This window comes from Arvicanthis niloticus, chromosome 5, assembly GCF_011762505.2.
Source record: "Arvicanthis niloticus isolate mArvNil1 chromosome 5, mArvNil1.pat.X, whole genome shotgun sequence".
NCBI lineage: Eukaryota > Metazoa > Chordata > Mammalia > Rodentia > Muridae > Arvicanthis > Arvicanthis niloticus.
In genome coordinates this window covers 43,694,401-43,714,827 of record NC_047662.1, presented here as the reverse complement: position 1 = coordinate 43,714,827, position 20,427 = coordinate 43,694,401, and the positions used below count along the sequence as shown (strand labels likewise).

Sequence of the window (20,427 nt, the reverse complement as noted above, 5' to 3'; positions counted from 1 at the left end):
CTTAGGTCAGCAGCCTTGGCAGCAAGTGTCTACTCACTGAGCCATCTCACCAGGCCAAAAAGAGGAGCTAAACTACATCATTTCAGAGATCTATGAACTCAAGGAAACATTACAACCAAGTTTGCCTCCCAAGAGTAAATGTCATTTTTCACACTGGTGGTGTCCCCCTACTAAGAAGACAGTATTCCACAAAGCTGCAGAGAAAAGGTGAGAGAAGAAAAAAGCTATCACACAGAGATGCAAGCCTAGGTCTGTTTGAAGATCTGGAGGGTCCATCCTGCCCCCAGCTGCCCCACCCTACCCCACTGAGGTACCGCACCTTGCCAACAGGGACACTCCCCGGTAGTGGCTCTCCGCCTGGCCCATGAGCTCCCAGCCACCCTGCTCCTCCAGAAACGCGGACTCGTAAGAACAGCCCATTTTCAGTAGCAGGGTTTTCACCACCTTCACCATCCAGCTGCCAAGACAAGGGGGTAAAGTCTTCTTTGGCCAATGCTACCATTGATCTCCACGAGCTCCCCTCCACCATGCTGTTAGCAGTGGGCGCTGGGTCCACAGAGGAACTCCTTACAAGGAACACATCACTCTCAGAACATGAAAAGAAACAGAAACAAAATCCCCTTCCACCTCCCTTTCCGGGGACTTGCTTATTGGAGGAGCTAGCTGGCCGGCCAAGCTTCCTTAGTGTCCTATGTCTTGCCTCTCCCCTTTTCCATTTCCCATTAAGCCATGACTGACTGGGCAGCCTATGGGACAATCCTCTCTGCTCTCCTGGGCGCTCAGTCTCCTGCCAGTGCCTGAGTCCCTTTTTGCCTCAGGGCCCTTCACATATGCCTCCCATCTGGATGCCTAGTAGAAGACCCTGGGGAGTTGTCACACCCAGGCAACTGAGTAGAGCTCAGAGGTTCTAAGTGAGCTTGGGGAGCCTCGAGGTTGCTGCCACCTGTTAAAAACCAACTGGATGCCTAACCCAGCCTATTGTCACTTTAGGTGGGAAGTCACGGACCATATACTGATGGGCTACAATCTGAGAAAGACTTCTAGAGGTGGTGTGTACTCATTCTAGCATACATGGTGTTTGCTGCCTGCAACATGCTGGGCTCTTCCTCAGTACTAGAGGAACCACCGGTGTTGGAACAAGGCCCAAGAATACAGTCGTGTAAGGAGAATGCTGTGTGCTCAGAAGTAAACAAGTCAAGAGTCATGTGACCTCCATTTCTTCAGAACACGAAATTATTCTTGGAATGTGTTTTCATGCTCCTGCCAGGTGTAGCAGATCAGAGTGAGTTTACTCGAGATTACTCTATTGTTCACTGTTGTTATTCAAGTAAATGCTTAAATTATCCTGGATATGCCTCTGTTGACCCATGCAGCTTGTTCTTGTGATTGCATACAGCTTGAACTCAGGAGAACTTTACTTATGTTATCTTTCTTAACCCTTGGAGTAGAAACTGATACTCTGAATAAAGTTGGCTATTGCATGAGATGTTAGTCCACCTTTGTTGGCTCCATTTTCCCAGGTTCCACTGTCTTTAGAGCATTAAACACACCACCAATAGACTCAGCCTTTCATTGACCAAAACATCACCAGGAGCTCATAATTGTGATTATAAACTGTTAATAGATAATGAATGGAATCATTCCCAGAAACCTAAACAGTTACTTGAAGAGTTCGTGACGCCTTTGTAGACACTGGAGCTGCTAGTTTGGGGGATTCAAGACAAATCTGAAGCCAGACTTGGTGGTAGACATCTGAAATCCCAGCACTCAGGAAGGAGAGGCAGATGGGCCAAAGTCAAGGACAGCCAGAGCTACAAAGTGAGACCATGTCTCAAAATGTCAAAGACAGGGCATGTGATGGAGTATTTTCAAATATGCAAGGCCTATGCTCCCTTGAAGATACTAAGAGAAAACCCTTTGCATCATGCACCAGTTCCCTTGCTTGGAGAAGCACCTTCTCTCTCCTCCAAACCTGCTTCCTATCTATAACTCTATCCTTAAAGACTGTCTTCCAAATCAGGTCAGTCACAGGTTCCAGGTGGATGCATCTTTGGGGCCACTATTCTACACCCAGGTACCATCTTGGGGCTCTTTGGTCCCATCAGCCTGGCACTTGACTTCTCTGTTTTTGCTACCTCCCAGGCTGTGGCTGTGTTGAAGGTAGAGTGGGCTGTTACCATGCTATGATAAGATGGGCTGTAACTGGGTCATAGGTGAGTTGATACCATGCTTGTAGGTTGGGTGTACTAACCAGTGCTCTGGAAAGGGTAAGCTGGCACTGGACTATGGATAGGTGAGGTGTCCCTGGTCGGTGGGTTAGGTATGCTGTCCTATGCTGTAGGTAGGGAGGACTGTCACCATGGCTGTGGGTCAGGTAGGTAGGCACTCTGGCTTCCTTCCAGTGGCCCTGTGTCTTAGCTGAGCTAAACCTTTCTCTTGGAGGTCATGACCTTCCTCACTCTAAGGAAAGGAAGCTTCTCTCTGTGTCCTTCCTTCTCCTGTGGCTGAAGCACCTCTTCCACTCTTCCTCGGTTTCCCAGGAATCAAACAGCTCCAGTGAGCACAGGGGAGCTGAAAGCGGGCACATAGATGGCAGGTGTTTCTCTATGGGAGGATCAGGCTTTAATTCTCACAACAGTTAGGCAGAAATCAGACACCCAGCTCTTAGGGGGCAGAAAAAGACCAGCCAAGAAGTTGGTTACCAAAACCAGAGCACAAACGATAGATAGATAAATAGATAGATAGATAGATAGATAGATAGATAGATAGATCGATAGATAGGATAGATAGATAGATAGATAGATAGAGGATGGGTGTATAGATAGATAGATAGATAGATATAGATAGGATAGATAGATAGATCTCCATCTAAGGCCTCCAGCTACACATAGCTTGTCCTTTGCCCTTCTAAATATGTTTCTGTAAGTACAACACACAGAGGGACAAGAAAGGGGAAGTGAGGAGTGCACCATGCAAAGCATTAACTTTTTGAATGACAAAAAAGAGAGAAAAATCTCAGGTTCAGTGACCAAATTTAATATAAACAACAGAGTTGATTTTCTTAACACAATAAGTTCTCACAAATTAATAGGAGAAGTGAGAAAATTAATTTTAAAAATTACTAAAAAAATATCCCCGGCAGTCCTACATGAATGAGCAAAGGGAAGGGCAACTTGCTCACATAAATGGAAATACAAACACCATTTAAATCTCAGCTTCATTCAAATGAGAGAAATGAAAATTAAAACTCCAGCACAGGCACACACACACATGCATGCATACACACATGCACATACACTCACACCCATGCACAGGTGCCCACACATACACATACACATGCAAACACACATGCACTCACACACACATGCACACATACATATGTACAGGTGCACACACACATGCATGCACAGACATACATACGAGTGCACACATATGCCATGGGTGTGCACACACATACAAGCACATACGCATATACACATGCACACACACATGCACATATACACATCTATGCATGGGTGCCCACGTGTACACATAAACATGCACATACACACATACAGGTGCACACACACACAAGCACTCACACCCATGCACAGGTGCACAACATGCACATGCATATACACGCACACACTCACACCCACACAAACACCTGCATGCAACACATCAAGTGTGGTGGTAGAGCCTGCCATCCCAGCACTCAAGATATCAGACAGGAGAATCATGACTCCTTTTAGACTTTGTCTCAAAAACCAAAAACAAAATCCATCTTTTGCATCTTTAGCAAAGATAGAAATGTTCTACAATGCACTGCCCTAGAACAGATGTAGGGATGTAAGCACTGGCACAAGCCATGAGCACTGGCGACAATTTCCTCTGTGCACACCACACTGGCAAATGGGACAGGAGTTACTACCTTTTATTTTCTCTCTCTCTCTCTCTCATCTCGTCTCTCTCTCTCTCTCTCTCTCTCTGTCTCTCCCTCGTCCTCTCCCTCTGTGTGTCTGTATATGTGTGTGCACACGTACGCGTGAGCCACAGCGTGCATTCAGAGGTCTTGTAAGAACCAGTTCTGTTCTCCCACCATGTGGGTCATGAGGCTGGAACACTGGCTCTGCAGCAGAACCTTTATCTGCGTTTACATTTTCATCACTGGTCAAGAACGTTTTCCACCTTGCATTTCTGCACCATTTTAGTATTGCCATGTAGAAGCCCACTGATGCTCCTCCCTCACCCCGGAGTCCACCCTACACATACAATTACATGCGTCTACACAAGCAAGCACATGTCAGTGCCATCTGCAATTGCAAAGAGCACGGTGCACACATCAGGAGGAGGACTGCACACATTACAGTAGCTGGATTTCTATACGTAAGGATGTTCTCTCTGCAGCTGTCAAAAATAAGGAGGCAGCTGTATGTCTGGACGTCTCCCAGACTTGATACATGTTAGGAGTGAATGTGCACCTGTGTCACAGACTAGCACTTGTATAAAAGATGGAATATAAACCCATGTGGCTCATCTACACTAACTACCCCTGAAAGGGCATTAAAAAAAATTAGTTCATCTTCTGGGAAGGTATCTGGGGTAAAGACAGGAAAAAAGGAGTTAGTTGATTTTACTGTCCCTTTTCTCCCTGGTGTGTACACGTTATATTCCGATGAGCAACTAAGAACATTGGTGGGTCAGGGATACCCATCTAATACAATAAGTACATCTTCTCGGGGTTGTAGGGGGTAAAGGTCCTCAAACAATTGATTCCTTCACACCATCTGAGCAGAGTGGTGGGATGCGGAAAAGGGGTCGAGAACTATCCGTGGAAGCGTAGTGTGGCTCCAATAACGTGTTTCTGGTGGCGGAGGGCAGGGTAGCTCAGTTAGTAGAGAATGCTTATTATCCAAAATGAACAAAGCCCTAGGTTAGATCCATGGAACCAAATAAACTAGGCACAGTGGTGTATGCCTATGATCTCAGTGACTAGGAGATAGAGACAGGAGGATCCCAAGTTCAAGATCACCCTCAGCTTCACAGCACACTTGGGGCCAGCCTGGACCACAGGAGATCCTATCTTTTTTAAAAGGAGGGTATCTTTACTTCCTTTTCTGGTTCTAGAATTAATGTCTATACATAAGATGTTTGAGGGCCCTTTGCTGGGGGGCCCTCCCAGCTGCAAGCACAGGAGGGTTTAGAGATGATGGGGCCTACCGTACAGGTGCAAAGAGAAGAGGCTGTGTGTCATCCTTGGAATCCTTTCGAGGAGCCACACGGCTGGGAAGGCTGAGACCAATGTGATAATGGACCTGAATGAGCAGAGCCAGGAGCAGCTGAGGGTAGATGCGCCTCACACGGCCCACACAGCTGTTGACGGACAGGAGCTCACACAGGCCACTGGCTGCCTAGGAGGGGAGGGGAGGCCAGTGGCTTGACCCAGTCCATCCTCCCAGTGCTCGCTGCTAGCTGAAGCCTCTCTTATTGCTCTGAGAGACAAAGACTGGTTCTCTAATCCAGCCTAGAAAAGCATGGCTCCTACCCACTCTGGAAGATGGGGCCCTAAAAGCAAGCATGTGTGCTGAGTAGGGTGAATGGGGAGGAAGGGGGGGGTCTGGTTCTCACCGCCAGGGGCACAATGGAGGCCCGACCCTTCTTGGTTAAAGGCTTCTCCTTCAGGCTAGTCAGGAGCAGATCCAGCAGGTCTCGGACATCACAGCTGGGCTTCCGGAGTATCAGCTGCCTCCACATCTCTGCCCCATTGCTATGGAGGAAGGAGGATAGTACTGCCTAGAGCAGGGGCCACCTGACACCAAATGGTTTCAGGGCTGGGGTGCAGTGCTAATGATGTGATATTCATGAGCATGCCCACAAGGAATGATTCCGAAAACACTCTCCGTGAGGCAGGAAGTTGACAGTGATTGAAAACCTTATTTCCGTGTCTCAGACCAGGTGCTTTGTTCTTGTATTATGGCAGCAAGCACTCATTAGAGCGGACATCATGCACCAGGCAGGCACTAAGCAAATCACTGCAGATACCGACGCAGACACTTAGAAATGCCCAGAGTCACCACCTTCTCTAGGGAGAGTTATTCCCATTTTACAGAGGCAGAATGGAGGCTCGGGGAGGTAAAAACCATCAGCCCAAGATGCTGCTGCTACTACTGAGCTGCAAGATGTGACTGCATCTGATGTCTCTAAAGCTGCTTCCTAGGAGCCAGAGTTGAAGCCACACAGCCCTTTGGGACCTGGCTCTTGCCCTTATCACAGATGCCCAGGAAGCACAACTCCTGGTCCTTTGCAGGAAGCTACCCACACAGAAGCAAGCAGCACCAGGAGATGTTCCTGCTGTGGGCAGCTGACAGTGAGCTAAATGGTTAATAAAACCTTTTGCCTGAATACAGGAACATCTGAACCATCCACTCACTTCCCAGCTCTGTTCCCCTGGAAACCCAATAAAGATAGTATTTCAACTATGTTGCTAGGCAACATTGCTTATGGTAAAAATGGTCATGTTTATGGCTGCTTGGTACATCACATCTGGATAAGGAGGAACTACCAATTAACTGTAAGAACCAGTGGGACAGCTACAGCATGGAGCTCCCCAGGGACTGTGACCCTTGTAGCTGGGCTAGTCTCTGAAATGATGCAGAAAACAAGGCTCCTGTAGGAGATTCTGGTCCCTGTGACTACCCTGGGTCTCCTCCTCTCCTGGGAAGCTAGCTTTCTGACCCAGGACTGAGATCCGAAGAGGAAAATGAGGCATGTAGGGAATAAAAGGGAAGGGGGCCCTGGCTCTCAGACCCACAAAGGGAGCATCAAGTCAAGCCAGGGCATCAAGCCCTGGGAATCTAATGACTGTTAGTGGAGCACAAAAGCAGCCCCCTGGGGCCATGGCTTAGTGGCAGGGGCACTTGAATAGCATGGCACTTGAATAGATGTCCAGCACTAAGAAAGAAAAAGAGGAGGAAGAGGAGGAGGAGGAGGAGGAAGGGAGAGGAGGAGGGAGGAGGAGGAGGAGGAGGAGGAAGAAGAGGAAGAAGAGGAGAAAGAAGACAAGGAAAGGGAGAAAAAAAATCCCTAATGTAATTCCAGTACCTGAAAGGAGGAGGCAGGAGGATTGCTATGAGTTTGTGGCCAGCCTGAGCTACATAATGAGCACACCCCACCCTCTCTCCCTTTTCCTCTCCCTCTCCATTCCCCCACCCCCCCCCACACACACACATAGGAACAGGGAGAGGGAAAGTGGGAGAGAAGTGGGGGAGGGATGGAGAGAGGAGGCTCCCTCTGGTGGGCAGCTATAATGGCTAACTTCTTAGGCTCTATAACAGGCCCTCAGGGCCCCACTGATCTTGGCTCTGACTGACATGTCTGTCCCTATTAGCACACACCCCTCTTGCAGTTTTGCATGTGACCCCACATTGACTCAGAGACAACCACCCTAAGTGGCCACTTCCCTGATTCATTTAAAGAGAGGATGGGCTAACAGGCTAACAGGCTGTGTCCAACAGGCTCAAGGGAGAAAGACATGTACACCACTTATCATCTGGCCAGCATCCTCTCCATCCCAGGCATGGACCTCCATGGAGACAGTGAGCCGGGAGCTTCCTGCTCACACTGTGGCCCAGAGAGGGTCTACCCAACACCAGCACCACCACTAAAGAACTCCAGGCTTTTGGAGTTAGTTGGACTTGAGCCTAGATCCTCAGTCTAGCAATGCCTCAGTGGGTATGGAGGCCAAGAAACATCTCCGGAGCCTCATTTCCACATCTGTAGAACAGGGCTGAGTCGGGAATGAGAGACTCTGGGTATTCAGTACGGATGCGGATGCGGCGGTCTGAGAAAGTGCTTACTGGTTGTCATAAGTACCACAGACTGTAGAGGGGGCAGGAGAGGGCAGGGATTGTCTGGGTAGAAAGAGTGTGTCAGCCCGGGACAAGGCTGCCTCAACCCTTTGAGATGTATAGGGTGGGAGTCTCCTTGCTTGGTACCTGTCCAGTGGAAGGGGACACATGAGCAGAGCCACCACAACCTCAGTCATGAAGGAGCTGGCCAGGAAGGAGATGGGCAGCAGAGCCACCTCACGCGCCCGAGGCTCCTGAATGTGGCTCAGTTGCATATAGATGCCCTGCATGATTTCTGGGATCTGGAGAACAGGTCGCAGGAAGGCCCATTGGAAAAGCAGAGAGAGAGGCATGAGGCACATGGGAGAAGGACTTAGGGTAGAGTAACAAGAGGGGATCAAAAAGGCAAGGGAGAGGAAGCTCAATGCTGGAGGGAAGTGGGAAGAGAGATGTGCCCAGGGCCTGCTGCTCCCCTGTGAGTGACCTCCCCACTCCTACCAACTGTCTGGGTTCTCTCAAGGGTGACACATACTCCTTCCTAACCCACTGCTCAGCTCTAGCCCTGTCCAGGCAGGAAGGCTATCCCAGGATAAGCAGGCTTCTGGGGATGAAGCTATCTCCCAGGCCTGATGATATCCCAGCCTCTGCTTCCAAGAGGCCTTACCACCTCCAGCGCCCTGTGGCGGTACCACTCCAGCACTGAGCTGAGCATGACCTCAGAAGCCAGCTGCATCATCTCGCCGGAGTCCTTGCCCTGGACCTCAGAGATGTCCTTCAGGCCTTCCAAGGCTGCTAGCAGCAGGTCTCTTACCTGCTGAGGCCCCAGGAAGTCTCCAAATTCCTGAAACATAGATGCACAGGTATTGATGCTGCTAAGTAGGGCAGATCCCCCAAGACATATATAGACATATGTAGACATATGTAGACATATATAGACATATATAGAGGCACAGATCCCACCTAACCCTCAGAGGTCAGTGCCGTGCACCACACACATTTTCTAAGGTATGAATGTTAGAGCCATTGGAGAGGAGCTTAGAGGGACAGCCAGGCACCAGGGAGCTCCTGTACCCACAGCTGCTTGGGAGGCTGAAGATTATGTGAGCCCAGGGATTGAGACTAGCTCTAGGAAGAGGAGGAGAAGAGGAAGAGGAGGAAGAAGAGGAGGAGGAGGAAGAGGAGGAACGCAAGCAGGGGATTTGTGGTTGTTGCACCCAGAACTGGCCGACATGTGCCTGGGAGAAGAGTCATGGGCTAGACTAGTGGTTCTCCACCTTCCTAATGCTGCAAGTCTTTAACACAGTTTCTCATGTCTTGGTGACCCCCAGCCCTAACATTATTTCTCTGCTACTTCATAACTGCAGTTTTGCTACTGTTATGACTTGTAATATAAATATCTGATATGCAGGATATATGTGACCCCCAAAGGGGTCGTGACCCACAGGTTGAGAACCACTCGGCCAGAACAGAGGAAGGAGGAGGACACCCAGGAAGGCTGTGCAACTGGAGAAGGTGTCCTTCCTGGGATGATTCCTAGTGGCCTTCCTAGTAGCAACCCCAGTTCCCTCCCCTCCTGGCCTGGGAGCCGGGACTGGGTAGTCACCGCAATGACTCGCAGAATGTTTTGGCACGGGCTGACAGGGTTGTAGGGCCCCAGGAAACGCTTGTTGTTCTCATACAGCTCCTTCTTGTTCATCTCTTCCTTGTTCTTGGTCCCTGCAGGAGAAGGAACCTTCTGAGGAACCCTGACCAGCCGTTGCTTCGAGCTGTGCGCTAAGCCCACTTCACCAGCACAGTCCGTTTTCACATAATGAACATATGCAGATAGCTAGTACCCAAGAAGACACAACACAAACGGAGCTCCGGAAGCCCCTCCTCCGGCCCCTCTCAGCACCCAGGGAAACCTCTACCCCAGTTTCTGAACCCCTAGGTAGAGTTCTTCATTTTTGGACTTCTCATTCATGGACACATATAACATTGCCCCATGCCTGGTTCCACCCTGCAGCACCTCACAAGCTCTCATTCATTCTCAGTGTGAGCAGCTTTCCATGCTGGGAGGGCCTGCAGTGTGTATGCCTGTCTTACTTGGCACGCGCCTCTGGCTGCTTCCAGCCCCCTGAACAGTGCTGCTGTGGACACATAGCATGTCTCCGGGTGAATCTATCAATGCTTCTGCCAGGGATGTGCCAGGAGAGAGTTCACTGGCTCACAGTAGGCGCAGGCTCACCCCCACAAGATATATGAGACGGTTTCCCAGCGCTGTTTCCACCAGCAGTGTGAGGGTTCCTGCTGCTTCAGCCCAAGGCCTTATCTGTTTCATTTTGTTATTGCTATTTTGGTCTGCAGGACCAAAAAAAAAAAAACAAAAAAAAAAAAACTAACAAACAAAACAAAAACAGGTTCTCACTATGTAGCACTGACTGGTCTGAAATTCATTCCATAGACCAGGCTGATGTTGAACTCATAGGGAACCGCCTGCCTCTGCCTCCAGAGTGCTGGGATTAAAGGTGAGCCTCCTCCTGCCTCTCCTCCTTTCAGTCCTGAGATGGAGCCCAGGTCCTGGCACATGCTGGACAAGCAGTGTGACTGCTGAATAACTTTGCAATACGATTTTTGGGTTGAGATGTTATTGTGTTGCTGTCCGAATTTTTATTGTTGCTTTTGTTTGGTTTTGTGTACACACAGAGACTCTCATAATCCAGGCTGGCTTCAAACTCCCTCTGCAGCTGAGGATGGCTTGAACTCCTGAGCCTTCTGCCTCCACCCTCCGCTCACACCCTCCGCGTGCTGAGGGTGTGCAATACCATAACTAGCCCAGATTATTTGGTTTTAGAGGCAGGGTCTCTCATCCAGCACGGCCTCACGTTTCCCATGCAGTGCTCGGATTGCCGACATGTGCCATCAGACCTGACACTGGCAAGAGCATTTGAAAATGTCTGCCTGTTCCCTCAGAGCTTATCACCTGACTTCCTCAGCACTTTCCTTGTTTGTTTTTGCCTATTGTCTGTCTCTTGGCAACAAGAAGGTAAGCCAAAGGGAGGGGTGCTTAATGAATCTCTTTTCAAAACTGTGTCCCCAGATCTAGAGCAGGCTCTGGTACACAGGAGGGCCTCCTGTGGAAGGAAACACATATAGGGACTATGCCCACATCAATGTCAGACCTGGGTCCAGCCTGGATCCACTCAATCTACACAAAGCCTGGCCCTGAGAAAGGCTCATGGAGGCAGTGCGACCACACAGTGCATGCTCTGCAGACAGGGAGGGAACCGGTGCTCTGTGAACAAGCAGAGCCAGCTCCACTCATAGCCCTTCACTTTCCACAGATGGCCAACCCAAGCTAAGACCCTCCTCCTCCAGCGTCACTGTGGCCTGGGGGCTTTCCCAAAGAATACAAGGCACTCAGCTCTACCTGAATAGTAGCCGGACAGATCATACCCAAAAACATTAAAAATGACTCCATGTCTGCTGAATGTGGATTAAATTAATCTGGGTGTCCCACATTTCCAGCCACCTGTGGCTGCCTCACTTTGGACTCCACCATCCCTGTCCTAGCCAGAGCTGATCAACAGTGTAGCTTACCTTTCACCGACCATTTAAGAGCCATAATGCTTCCAGGCCAGTGAAGGAATCTCTTAGGAAACATTGCCCCAAGTGCTAGAAATGAGAAAGATCAGGAACCCCAGACATATTCCAAAAAGTGGGGGCCACAAAGAGAAGAGAGTTCTAGTTGACAAATACCTATGTGACATGGGACCCTGAGCTGGTCTCTTCCCATGAACTTGAATGAAGAATACCATTTAATGTTTCAAAGAGCTATGACTTCCACTCTACCATAATCCTGTACAGAAGAGGAAACCTACAGAGAGATGCACAGAAGAGGTCACCCATCTGGGAAAGTCGAGAGCCAAAGCCAGGTCTGACATCCAGGCCATTCTGCCTCCAGAGTCAGGAGAAACTAAGAAACCAGCCAAGGTTTCCTGGTTGAGACAGAATCAGGAGTAAGGAGAAAGAAAGGCGGGAGGTTGGAGGCAGCTAGACTGGGTAGTCCTGGAACCGTAGGCTCATACTATCTCATGAGATCCCTGAAACCTAATCCCAGGACGTTCTTTCACTTACAGGCTCCAGATTCTAAAGGACCTGGTCTTCATTAGCTCCTATGCATATTCACTGAATAATACCATATGCCAGCCCATGGCTAGACTCAGAAAGAACGGAGAATCCTGCCTTACCCTCGTGGCATTACAGTCTAGTAGTAAAGACAGACAAGAGAAGAAGACATCAGGGCCATCATGCCTACGTACACATGGTACCATGGGAAGGAGGAATTAAGGTTGGACAATATGGGAAAGCTCACCTAGCTGAAGGACAGTGCCTGTCAAGATAGATTTGTTGTCTACACAGGGCACGACGTACCTGTAGCCCCAGTACCTGAGAAGCTAAGTCAGGAGGATTAAAAGTCTGGGGCCAGCCAGAGCTATATAGTAAGATTGTATCTTTAAAAACAAACATTAAAAACAATGGCTAGTTTGTGTCTCTGCCCCTGGTTCCATGGAGATAGAAGTTTCCCATCAGCTCCCAGTCCCCATCTGACCCTTGCTATCTGTCTCCAACTGCCCAACTGTACCACCAGGCCCACCTCCCTAGCCATGCAGTGGTTAGAGACCTGACTTGGGCATACGTTTCTGGAGATCCAGGATGGTGTAGAGGATAGTGATGCCGTCCAGTGCTTCCCGGCCGATCTCTTCGTCAGGGTCCCCGATTCGAAGAAGGAGCCTCCCCAGCAGAAGACCCAGTGTTGGGAACCCCGGGAATATCTGTGAGTATCACAATCACAGGGAGGGAGTCTGTAGCTACATAGTACAGAGCAAGAAGACCTGCCCAGCTGCAGCGGATCAACTGAAAAGTCATCAGAGTGTCCACCCCTGCAGGAACACTCACAAAGAAGGGCAGGGTCACAAGCGTATGGTTCAACACAGAAACGTTGCTGCTCACAGCCCGAGCTCGCTCATGGACCTTCCCAGAGTTCATCCAGGGCCCTAGGGGCTGTGGGGACAAAGGAGAGACTGCTACCATTGTCTGCCAGCTCGTGCTGTCCGTGGGTAAGCCAGCAATCTGCAAGAAGCTTCCAGAAGAAGTAAGAAGGCAATTTGCCACAGTCCTCCTTCTCCTGAGGATCAATGACAGACGGGGTTCGAGCTGAGAAGAGGACTCAAAGCAAAAGAAGGGACAGGGTCAATGACGAGAGACAAGAGAGACATTGACAGTGATAGAGAAAGGGTGGGACAAGAGCAGTAGCTGCAAGGGGGTGGCATAGGGGAGTGGCAGACAGAGACTCAGGAAGCTGAGCCAAGAGGATCAAAAGTTCAAGGCAGTACCAGGCAGTTCAGTGTGACGGTGTATACAGGTAGACAGGGAAAGAAGAAACAGGCCTCTGCTGTAGCTCAGAGGTAGAGTGCTTGCCTAGCAGGTACAAGGGTTTAGATCTAACCCTCCGAGTCACCAAAAACTAAGTAAAACGGCATAAAATACAACATGGAAGCAGGGCAGTGGCGCAGGATGACGTCACTCCTTTGGGGTCCACCACCCACTTGTATGAAGTCATTTTCCTACTTCCCTCTCCCTTCCTCTCCCTCCCCAGCCCCCATGCCCTGCACCTCCAGGATGCTCTTCAGCCCAGCAGGAGTGGGGTCTTCAATAAAGAGGGCATTCAGAAGTTTCTGCAAGGAATCCAAGGTCTGGTTGTAAAGCGTCTGTGAACAGGAAGAGGGACAGAGCTACTGGGAGCTCCCAGCACAGCCTCCAGCCCCAGGCACCCCCGGGGGCAGGAGGGTTCAGGAGGAGGGCACACTTGAACACACTAAAGCTGCTTTCTGGGCTTGCCTCTGTGTCTCACCTAATTTCTTTAGCAACCAACTGAGGGGAGGAGAAAGAGACGCCAGGCACTTACTGCCTGGCAGGAGCCAGACAAGAGCCTGTAATGTGAGTGTCCTCCCTCACTTTGTCTTTGAATTGCTTTTCTCATTTACCCATCCAGAACACTTGTCCAAGGTCGCAGGGCAAGGAACAAAGAATACTAAAGGCCAAGTCTCCAAAGGCCGCTAAGACTGGAGAGCTGCCAGGCCAACAGGCTCTTCTCTTAGAGGTGTTCTGTCTCTTGGCTGAACAGTCCCTTCTAAGCCCATGTAGGTCCCCAGGCTACCCTTAGGGAAGCCACGTCCCCTCTGCCCAGCTCATACCACAGTCCTGAAATTGCCTTGTGAGCACAGGCAAGGCTGAGTGGTGGTTTCGATCTGCTCTGGGAAGATTCTCTTCTTTCTTACCTCCTCTCCTTAGGCGGGCTTCCCAAGTATATCCCCTTTCTGATTCCAGTGGCCCTTAGGGTTACAACCACTACCACCAAGCAAGCCCTACAACCACCTACCTTCGTCCTCCTTCCTACTGCAGCAGCTTGTTAGACACTACTGCCCTCTGCTGGCAACACTTGTAACTACAAGAGGGCTGCCTGTTCCTTCCACAGTAAGGATTCTGGATATTACTTTGGGTCCTCTCAGGACACCAGCATGAGAATCCAGAACCCAGAGGCTGTCTGTGTAGCCTCATCTCTACCCATTGTACAGCTCGCTTGTTGGAGTTCCTGTCCCATCCTCCAGACTTCAGTCACATTGCTTCTTGTCATCCCGGCAGTTGGCATGGGTTCTGTCCAGGTTCTCTATGCCACCCTCTTCCATATGTTCCATCCTCCCCAAGTGATGTCCCTCATCCCATACTCTTTTTGATACCCCATAATTTATGCTTGTAGCACTGACTACTCCTGAGATTTTGGATTTGATTGGTTCTTGATGGCATCCATCTCTTCCACCCTCACACTGCTGTAAGATTACGTAGTGATTTGGAGAGGAACATGGCTGATACCTGCTGAGAGGAAGGGTAGCTGAACAGCTGGACCCCCTCTCATCAACCTCCCCCTTGATCCTAGCTCTCCTTGCATCTCATACCTTAAGATCCCTGCTCTGGTACCTCCAGGGATAATTCTGCAGAGGTTTAAAGATGCTTGCCAAACCCCCTTCAAGGCTCAGTTCTTCAGGTCTCTGCCCAGCTTCCCCCAGTCTTCTTCCATAGAGCACAATCTTCAGTACTGGCCTCCTATCCTGCCCACTTCCTATGGCCTTACAGCACCTGCCTATATCCCTGACACAGGACAGGGACCTGCTAAGGAAGCCGTTACTGCGAAGTTCACTCTTCTGCTGAATAGCTATCAAGCGTCTGTTCAGACTGACACAGCTGAGGTGAACAGCTCCAGGCCAGTCAGCCAAGGAGTGGGGAGACTATCTATAGAGAGTCCCCACTCGTCCCTGGGACTTGTTCTTTCTGAGGATGTCCCCAACTTAAAGAGACCCACCAGGAGGGGCCCGCTCACCTGGATGACGTCTGCCTTGGACTCGTCTTTCTCCTGCATGGCTTGCACCGAGGGCAGTGAGAACACGCTCCGCACACAGGTGTTCACCAGCTCCACCCTCTCGCGCACACTCAGGATAGGCTTGGTGTGACTGAGAGAGACGGGATCCAGGTGTGGAGTGAGGAAGGGCCCAAGGATGCAGGGTGGGGAAGACAACAGCTGACTTAAGTGGACCACACGAGATTAACTTCACAGGACAAGCTGGGGTGTGGGCAAGGGTGTGGAAGTGAGACGCTCCACAGGGACTGGGCAGGGGGAGAAGGAAAGGCTCGGAGTAGACAGGTATGTGAGAAGGGGCAAAGCTTGGATGACAAAGAAAGAACAGGGATACCTCAGCTCTGCCAGGATCTCCATGGCCTGCCGTCGAGCAGGACTCAAAAGGGAATCCAGCGGCTCCTCCTGGATCTGTCTCTGGATGGGGACCACAGAGCCAGTGAGAGCCAGCTGTGGCTGACTTTCGGGCTCTGACAGTGGATGCAGGCCCTTAGCCTAGGCACACTCTCCCACGGGACAGGTAGGAGAGCCAGCTTTCTGCCCAGATCAATGTCAAGCCTTCAGTTCAAGACCACTCAAAACACTATGCCCTGAGCTGTGCATTCTGTATGGAGAGTACAATGACAATAGATCCCATGGTCCCCTCTGGTGACTAACAGCTAATGCTAACCCATGGAACTGACCCAAGTAAGAAGCGCCAGGCATGGCCTTTGAAAGCTGTCCAATCAAATTCCTCAAATGTCCTACTTTTCACTTCATATCTACACACAGTAGGTGTTCAACTAATGTTAAATATATCAAAGGACAGAACTTTCTCCGTTTTATGTATCATGCATTGGCAGATGTATATGCAGATGTATATGCAAGGTGTGTGTGTGTTCATGTGTACATGTATGCAGAGACCAGAGGGTATCATTATCCAGGAGGCATGAACCTTGGTTTCTGAGGCAAAGGCTCTCGTTAGGATCCAAAGCTGGTCAGTTAGGCTAGTCTGATTGGCCAGAGAGCCTGTATCTGTCTCCTCAGCACTGGGATTATAAATATGTGTCACCATGACTATTCCTCATGTGTGTTCTGGGGTTCAAACTTGGGAACTCTTTCTTGTGAGGCAAACACTGCTGTTTGAGCCTCCCCCCCCCCCAACTCCTTTCTCTCACACAAAGGATCACAAAACCAAGTATAACTATGTAAGCCTCCATGGTTATCGGTGACCAGTTCCTCCTAATGAGTAACTAAGAGGAGACTGCTTTAGGAATCCTCCAAAGTTGCCCATCAAGAGGGGTTTCTGGGATGGCAGGGGAGGTGAGGGAATGGGTTGATGATAACTGTTCTCAGCTGCACAGACTTCACAATGGACTAGCCACTAGGTTGGGTCCTCCCACAAGCAAAGATGCAGACATAAGCACACCCATTTGTCAGATGGGAAGAGTGAGGCCCAGAGAAGGGAAATAACTTGTCCATACTCCCTCTTGTTGGGTGTGGGCAGTGAGAGGTGAGTAGAACTGAGCCTCGAGTCCAAAGTGCCTGCCTCCTGTCCCTGTTCTCTTCCCAACTCACCCCAGTACCACAGTCCCACCTATGTCCCCGTACCATCATCATCTTCACGGTTGTCTCCTTTTCTCCTTTCATTTCTATCGAGTCCTGATTCTTCTGGTAAGTGATGATGTTCTCTACCTTCAGGCCAGTGGGAAGCAGAGCCACTCAGTGAGACAGTCATTGAGTCCCGCCCTCCCTGTAGGCAGCATATGCAGCAGCCTCTACCCACGCAACACCTACAGTCCACCAAGGTAGCCCCCCCTCAACCACCCATTCTGACATTGGCCCATGTCTAGGTTTGGTTTCCTGTTGCTGTGATAAAACATCCCAACAAAACCTGGCATAGTGAGGCACGCCATTAATCCCAGTACTTCAAAGGCAGAGGCAGGCAGATCTCTGTGAGGTGAGTTCAGTTTGGTCTACATAGTAAGTCTCAGGACAGCCAGAGCTACATAAGGAGATCCTACATAGTGGTGAAGTCACAAGACAAACGCTTTAGACTAGTGGTCATGTGACATCCATAGTCAAGGAGCTGCATGTAATCAGATACTCAGTTCACTTTTTCCATTCTTGGGACAGTTCAGGATCTCTTGCCTAGGGAATGACACTACCCACAGTGGGTGGGGGTTTATGACTCAACTGATAATATCAAGATAATCCCTCACAGACCTGATCTAGGCAATCTCTCTTTGAAACTTTCTTCCCTTGTGATTCTTGATTGTATCAAACTGATAATCAAAACTATCACAGCCCAAGAAAGGGGACATGTTTCTGCAGGGTGTTTGGGGGGATGAAGATTGATGGTGAGGTGGGAAGATGGCTCCTGCAGTCTTGCATTTGGAGGAGCAGATATGAAGGACTATAAAACACCTCTCCCTCACTAATCAACCCAAGAAGAACAGAAAGGGCCCATATACCTCACCCTGACATTCTACCATCAGTAACACTTCTTCTCAGCCTTCTAGTAAAGTCTAGTCAGATAAAGATATTCTGCTACTTGAGAGAGGGAGGGAGCACATTAGCCTGTGTCAACCCATTGATTCCCATCATCTTAAGGAGGAAGACAAGAGCCCATAAAAATGAATCACTTAACATTACACAAGTGAAGGGGGGAAAAAACACCTTGGTCTAATGCAGAATACAGAAGGTTAATGATGGTCACAAGCTCTTTTGCAGGTATCCTATCAGTGAACAGAATCTCCTTCAGTTCTGGCCACCAGATTGTTGTAGAAGGAGTGTATGTCTGGGTTTGTCCCAGAACACACTTTTCCTTTTTGGAGCCCAGATGCCATGCCAGAAGGAAACCCAGACTAAACTAAGGAGGAATGAGCCCTTGCAGAGAGGGAGCCTGGCAAGTAAGAAACAATCGAGTTTCAGCCTCCAAAGTGATCTGTCTATACAATGCAGAAGAGATGAACCACCCAGCTGAGCCCAGTCAAACTGCAGTCAGGAGAAGGTAACCCCTTGAATCCTTACCCCTCTCCCAGCATTAACTGAACTAAGCTGCGATGGGTTATTAATCATGGTTCAGAAAGGGGGAAGGGTGCCAATTTAGAATGACTAGCCAGAGACGGCTGCTCACATGAGTGGACATTCAAGCTGAGTTCTGAGTAACAAGAATAAGAGAAAAGGTCTATTTCTCTAGACTGAAATGTCGGGTTGCTCTTCTGTGCTTGGAGTTGGGATTAGCATCCAGCCCATTGTAGGGGCCATGTCAGGCCCGCTGAGTGGAGGCAGTCATTGCCTTCCCTGTACTGGCACTGAGCTGTCATCTTCGACTCCACTAAGCCCATTCTACGGATAAGGAAACTGTTCCTGACTCCAAGGCTCATCCCACCACACCCACATTTGGGTCATGTTCATGTCTGGCCCTACTGGCCTGGCCTTCTCTGATGCACGGCCCAGACCTGGGTTGGACCTGATTATTTACTCAGTAAAGCTATTTCTAGCCTTTCTGCACCTTCCAGAGTCCCTCCCACAGGTCCCTCGGTTGTTAAATACACGCCAAGCACTGCTCTGCCTAAGACTCTGCTATTAGACAAAGATTCCTGGCTTCTGGAAGACTCTATGGGAGAGTCTGAAATGTCTCCCTCATGCTCCTGTTTGGAATGTTCCATCCCCAGCTGGTGTTGCTTAGGAGGGGCTGTGGATCCTTTAGGAGGTCAGGTCTGAATGACAGAAATCAGTCACTGGGGGAGGGTTCTGACACATGGTTCACTTCCTGCCTCATTATCACTGCTTCCTGTGCTTCTTGATGGGCAGTATTTGCCACAGACTCCCACTGCCATAAACCAGGCTGCTCTGCCCTGCCTTCTCCACTGTGATGATGTTGAAAACCCTGTGAAACCGTGAGCCAAAATAAGCCTTTCCTCCCTTAAGCTGTTCCATCAGGTATCACAGGGATGCAAACTAAATTATGATGGAGGTGAATGGACAGCAAGAGGAGCTGAGGCACACTCAGGACACTGGACAGCTCTGACTTCCCAGGAAGAAGCAGAGCTGCAGCAGACTGGTGGACGAGGCCAGCCCAGGAAAGTAGGCTGTGGCCTGGGTGTGGTGACACAAACCTGTTGTCTCACTAGTCAGAAGGTAGAAACAGGGGGATTGCTACAAGCTTGATGCCAGCCTGTTTTACATATTAAGTCCCAGACCAGCTAGGGCTACACACCAAGTCTCTGTCTGAGAAGAGGAGGGGGAGAAGAGAACGGAGGGGATGGGAGTGGCCAGGAGTTGAGCATACCAGAGCTGTTTTGTTGTCATGGTCACTCTTCTCCGGCTCCTTGACCTTCACATCTTCTGAGGTTCCTGCACACACATCACAGGTTCAGTGAAAGAGGACACAGTAGAGCATGGTGTCCTTGGGGTGCCATATTCCCAGTTCTCCTCCCCACTGGGTCCCTCCAATCCTTACTCCTCAACAGACCAACCAAGCTTGGGAAAATGTAAATCAGCATGTCACCTGCCCCCAAAGCCTTCTATGACTCCACGCCATGAATCTTTCTTGCTGCTGTGGCCCTGCTGGCCGGGCTCCCCATCCATCTCCCCGGCTTTAGCTCTCTTGCTCTCTCCTCCAGCCTTGACTCTGTCTACACTGGTCTCTTTCCAGTTCCAGGCAAGCTCCTGGTCGGGTTCTTTGCTCTACTCTGGCTCTTCTTCCTTGCCCCTATTCCCTAGAGATCCCATTTTTCAGGCCTCATCTTGCCTGCTGTTCCTCACAGAGGCCTCTCCTGACCTCCAAGGTAAGTAAGAGAGAGCACATATATCCTCCCAGAACCTCTTGCTCCTGCCCTCCAGGATTTATCCTGTCCATAGACACTTGTTACAGTGGCTGACGGCTGTGTCATCATCCCTGATCCCTCACCCGCCTTGAGTGAAGGAGCATCTGTCTTTCCTGTAGGTTCCAACTCCGAGCATTTAGGTAAAACCTCATCCACTCTCCTTTTCAAAGAGGGATGGGTCTGCAACCAAAGCTTAGGCAATGTCTAACTACCATGACAGGACCAGTGATGGGTACTTAGCTGAGGAGGGCCAATAAAAGCCTTCTGTTTAAAGGAACACTGAAGGAAAACACATCTGTATCCATCTGAGGTCAAAGCCACCAGGATCTGGAAAGCT

At 49.8% G+C, this 20,427-nt stretch overlaps 1 protein-coding gene across 1 annotated transcript in view; it reads right to left on the bottom strand.

The window, feature by feature from the left end:
* Mroh7 (maestro heat like repeat family member 7) overlaps positions 1 to 19,613 on the bottom strand; it is a 32,197-nt gene extending 12,584 nt beyond the window's left edge. The window contains 13 exon segments of the mRNA XM_034503860.2: positions 320 to 457; positions 5,200 to 5,390; positions 5,608 to 5,746; positions 7,974 to 8,128; positions 8,491 to 8,667; positions 9,430 to 9,542; positions 12,505 to 12,640; positions 12,765 to 12,869; positions 13,481 to 13,576; positions 15,244 to 15,373; positions 15,614 to 15,693; positions 16,867 to 16,950; positions 19,553 to 19,613. Coding sequence (XP_034359751.2) covers positions 320 to 457; positions 5,200 to 5,390; positions 5,608 to 5,746; positions 7,974 to 8,128; positions 8,491 to 8,667; positions 9,430 to 9,542; positions 12,505 to 12,640; positions 12,765 to 12,869; positions 13,481 to 13,576; positions 15,244 to 15,373; positions 15,614 to 15,693; positions 16,867 to 16,905 — 1,499 coding nt within the window. The 5' untranslated portion in view covers positions 16,906 to 16,950; positions 19,553 to 19,613.
* Positions 19,614 to 20,427: the final 814 nt, after the last annotated feature.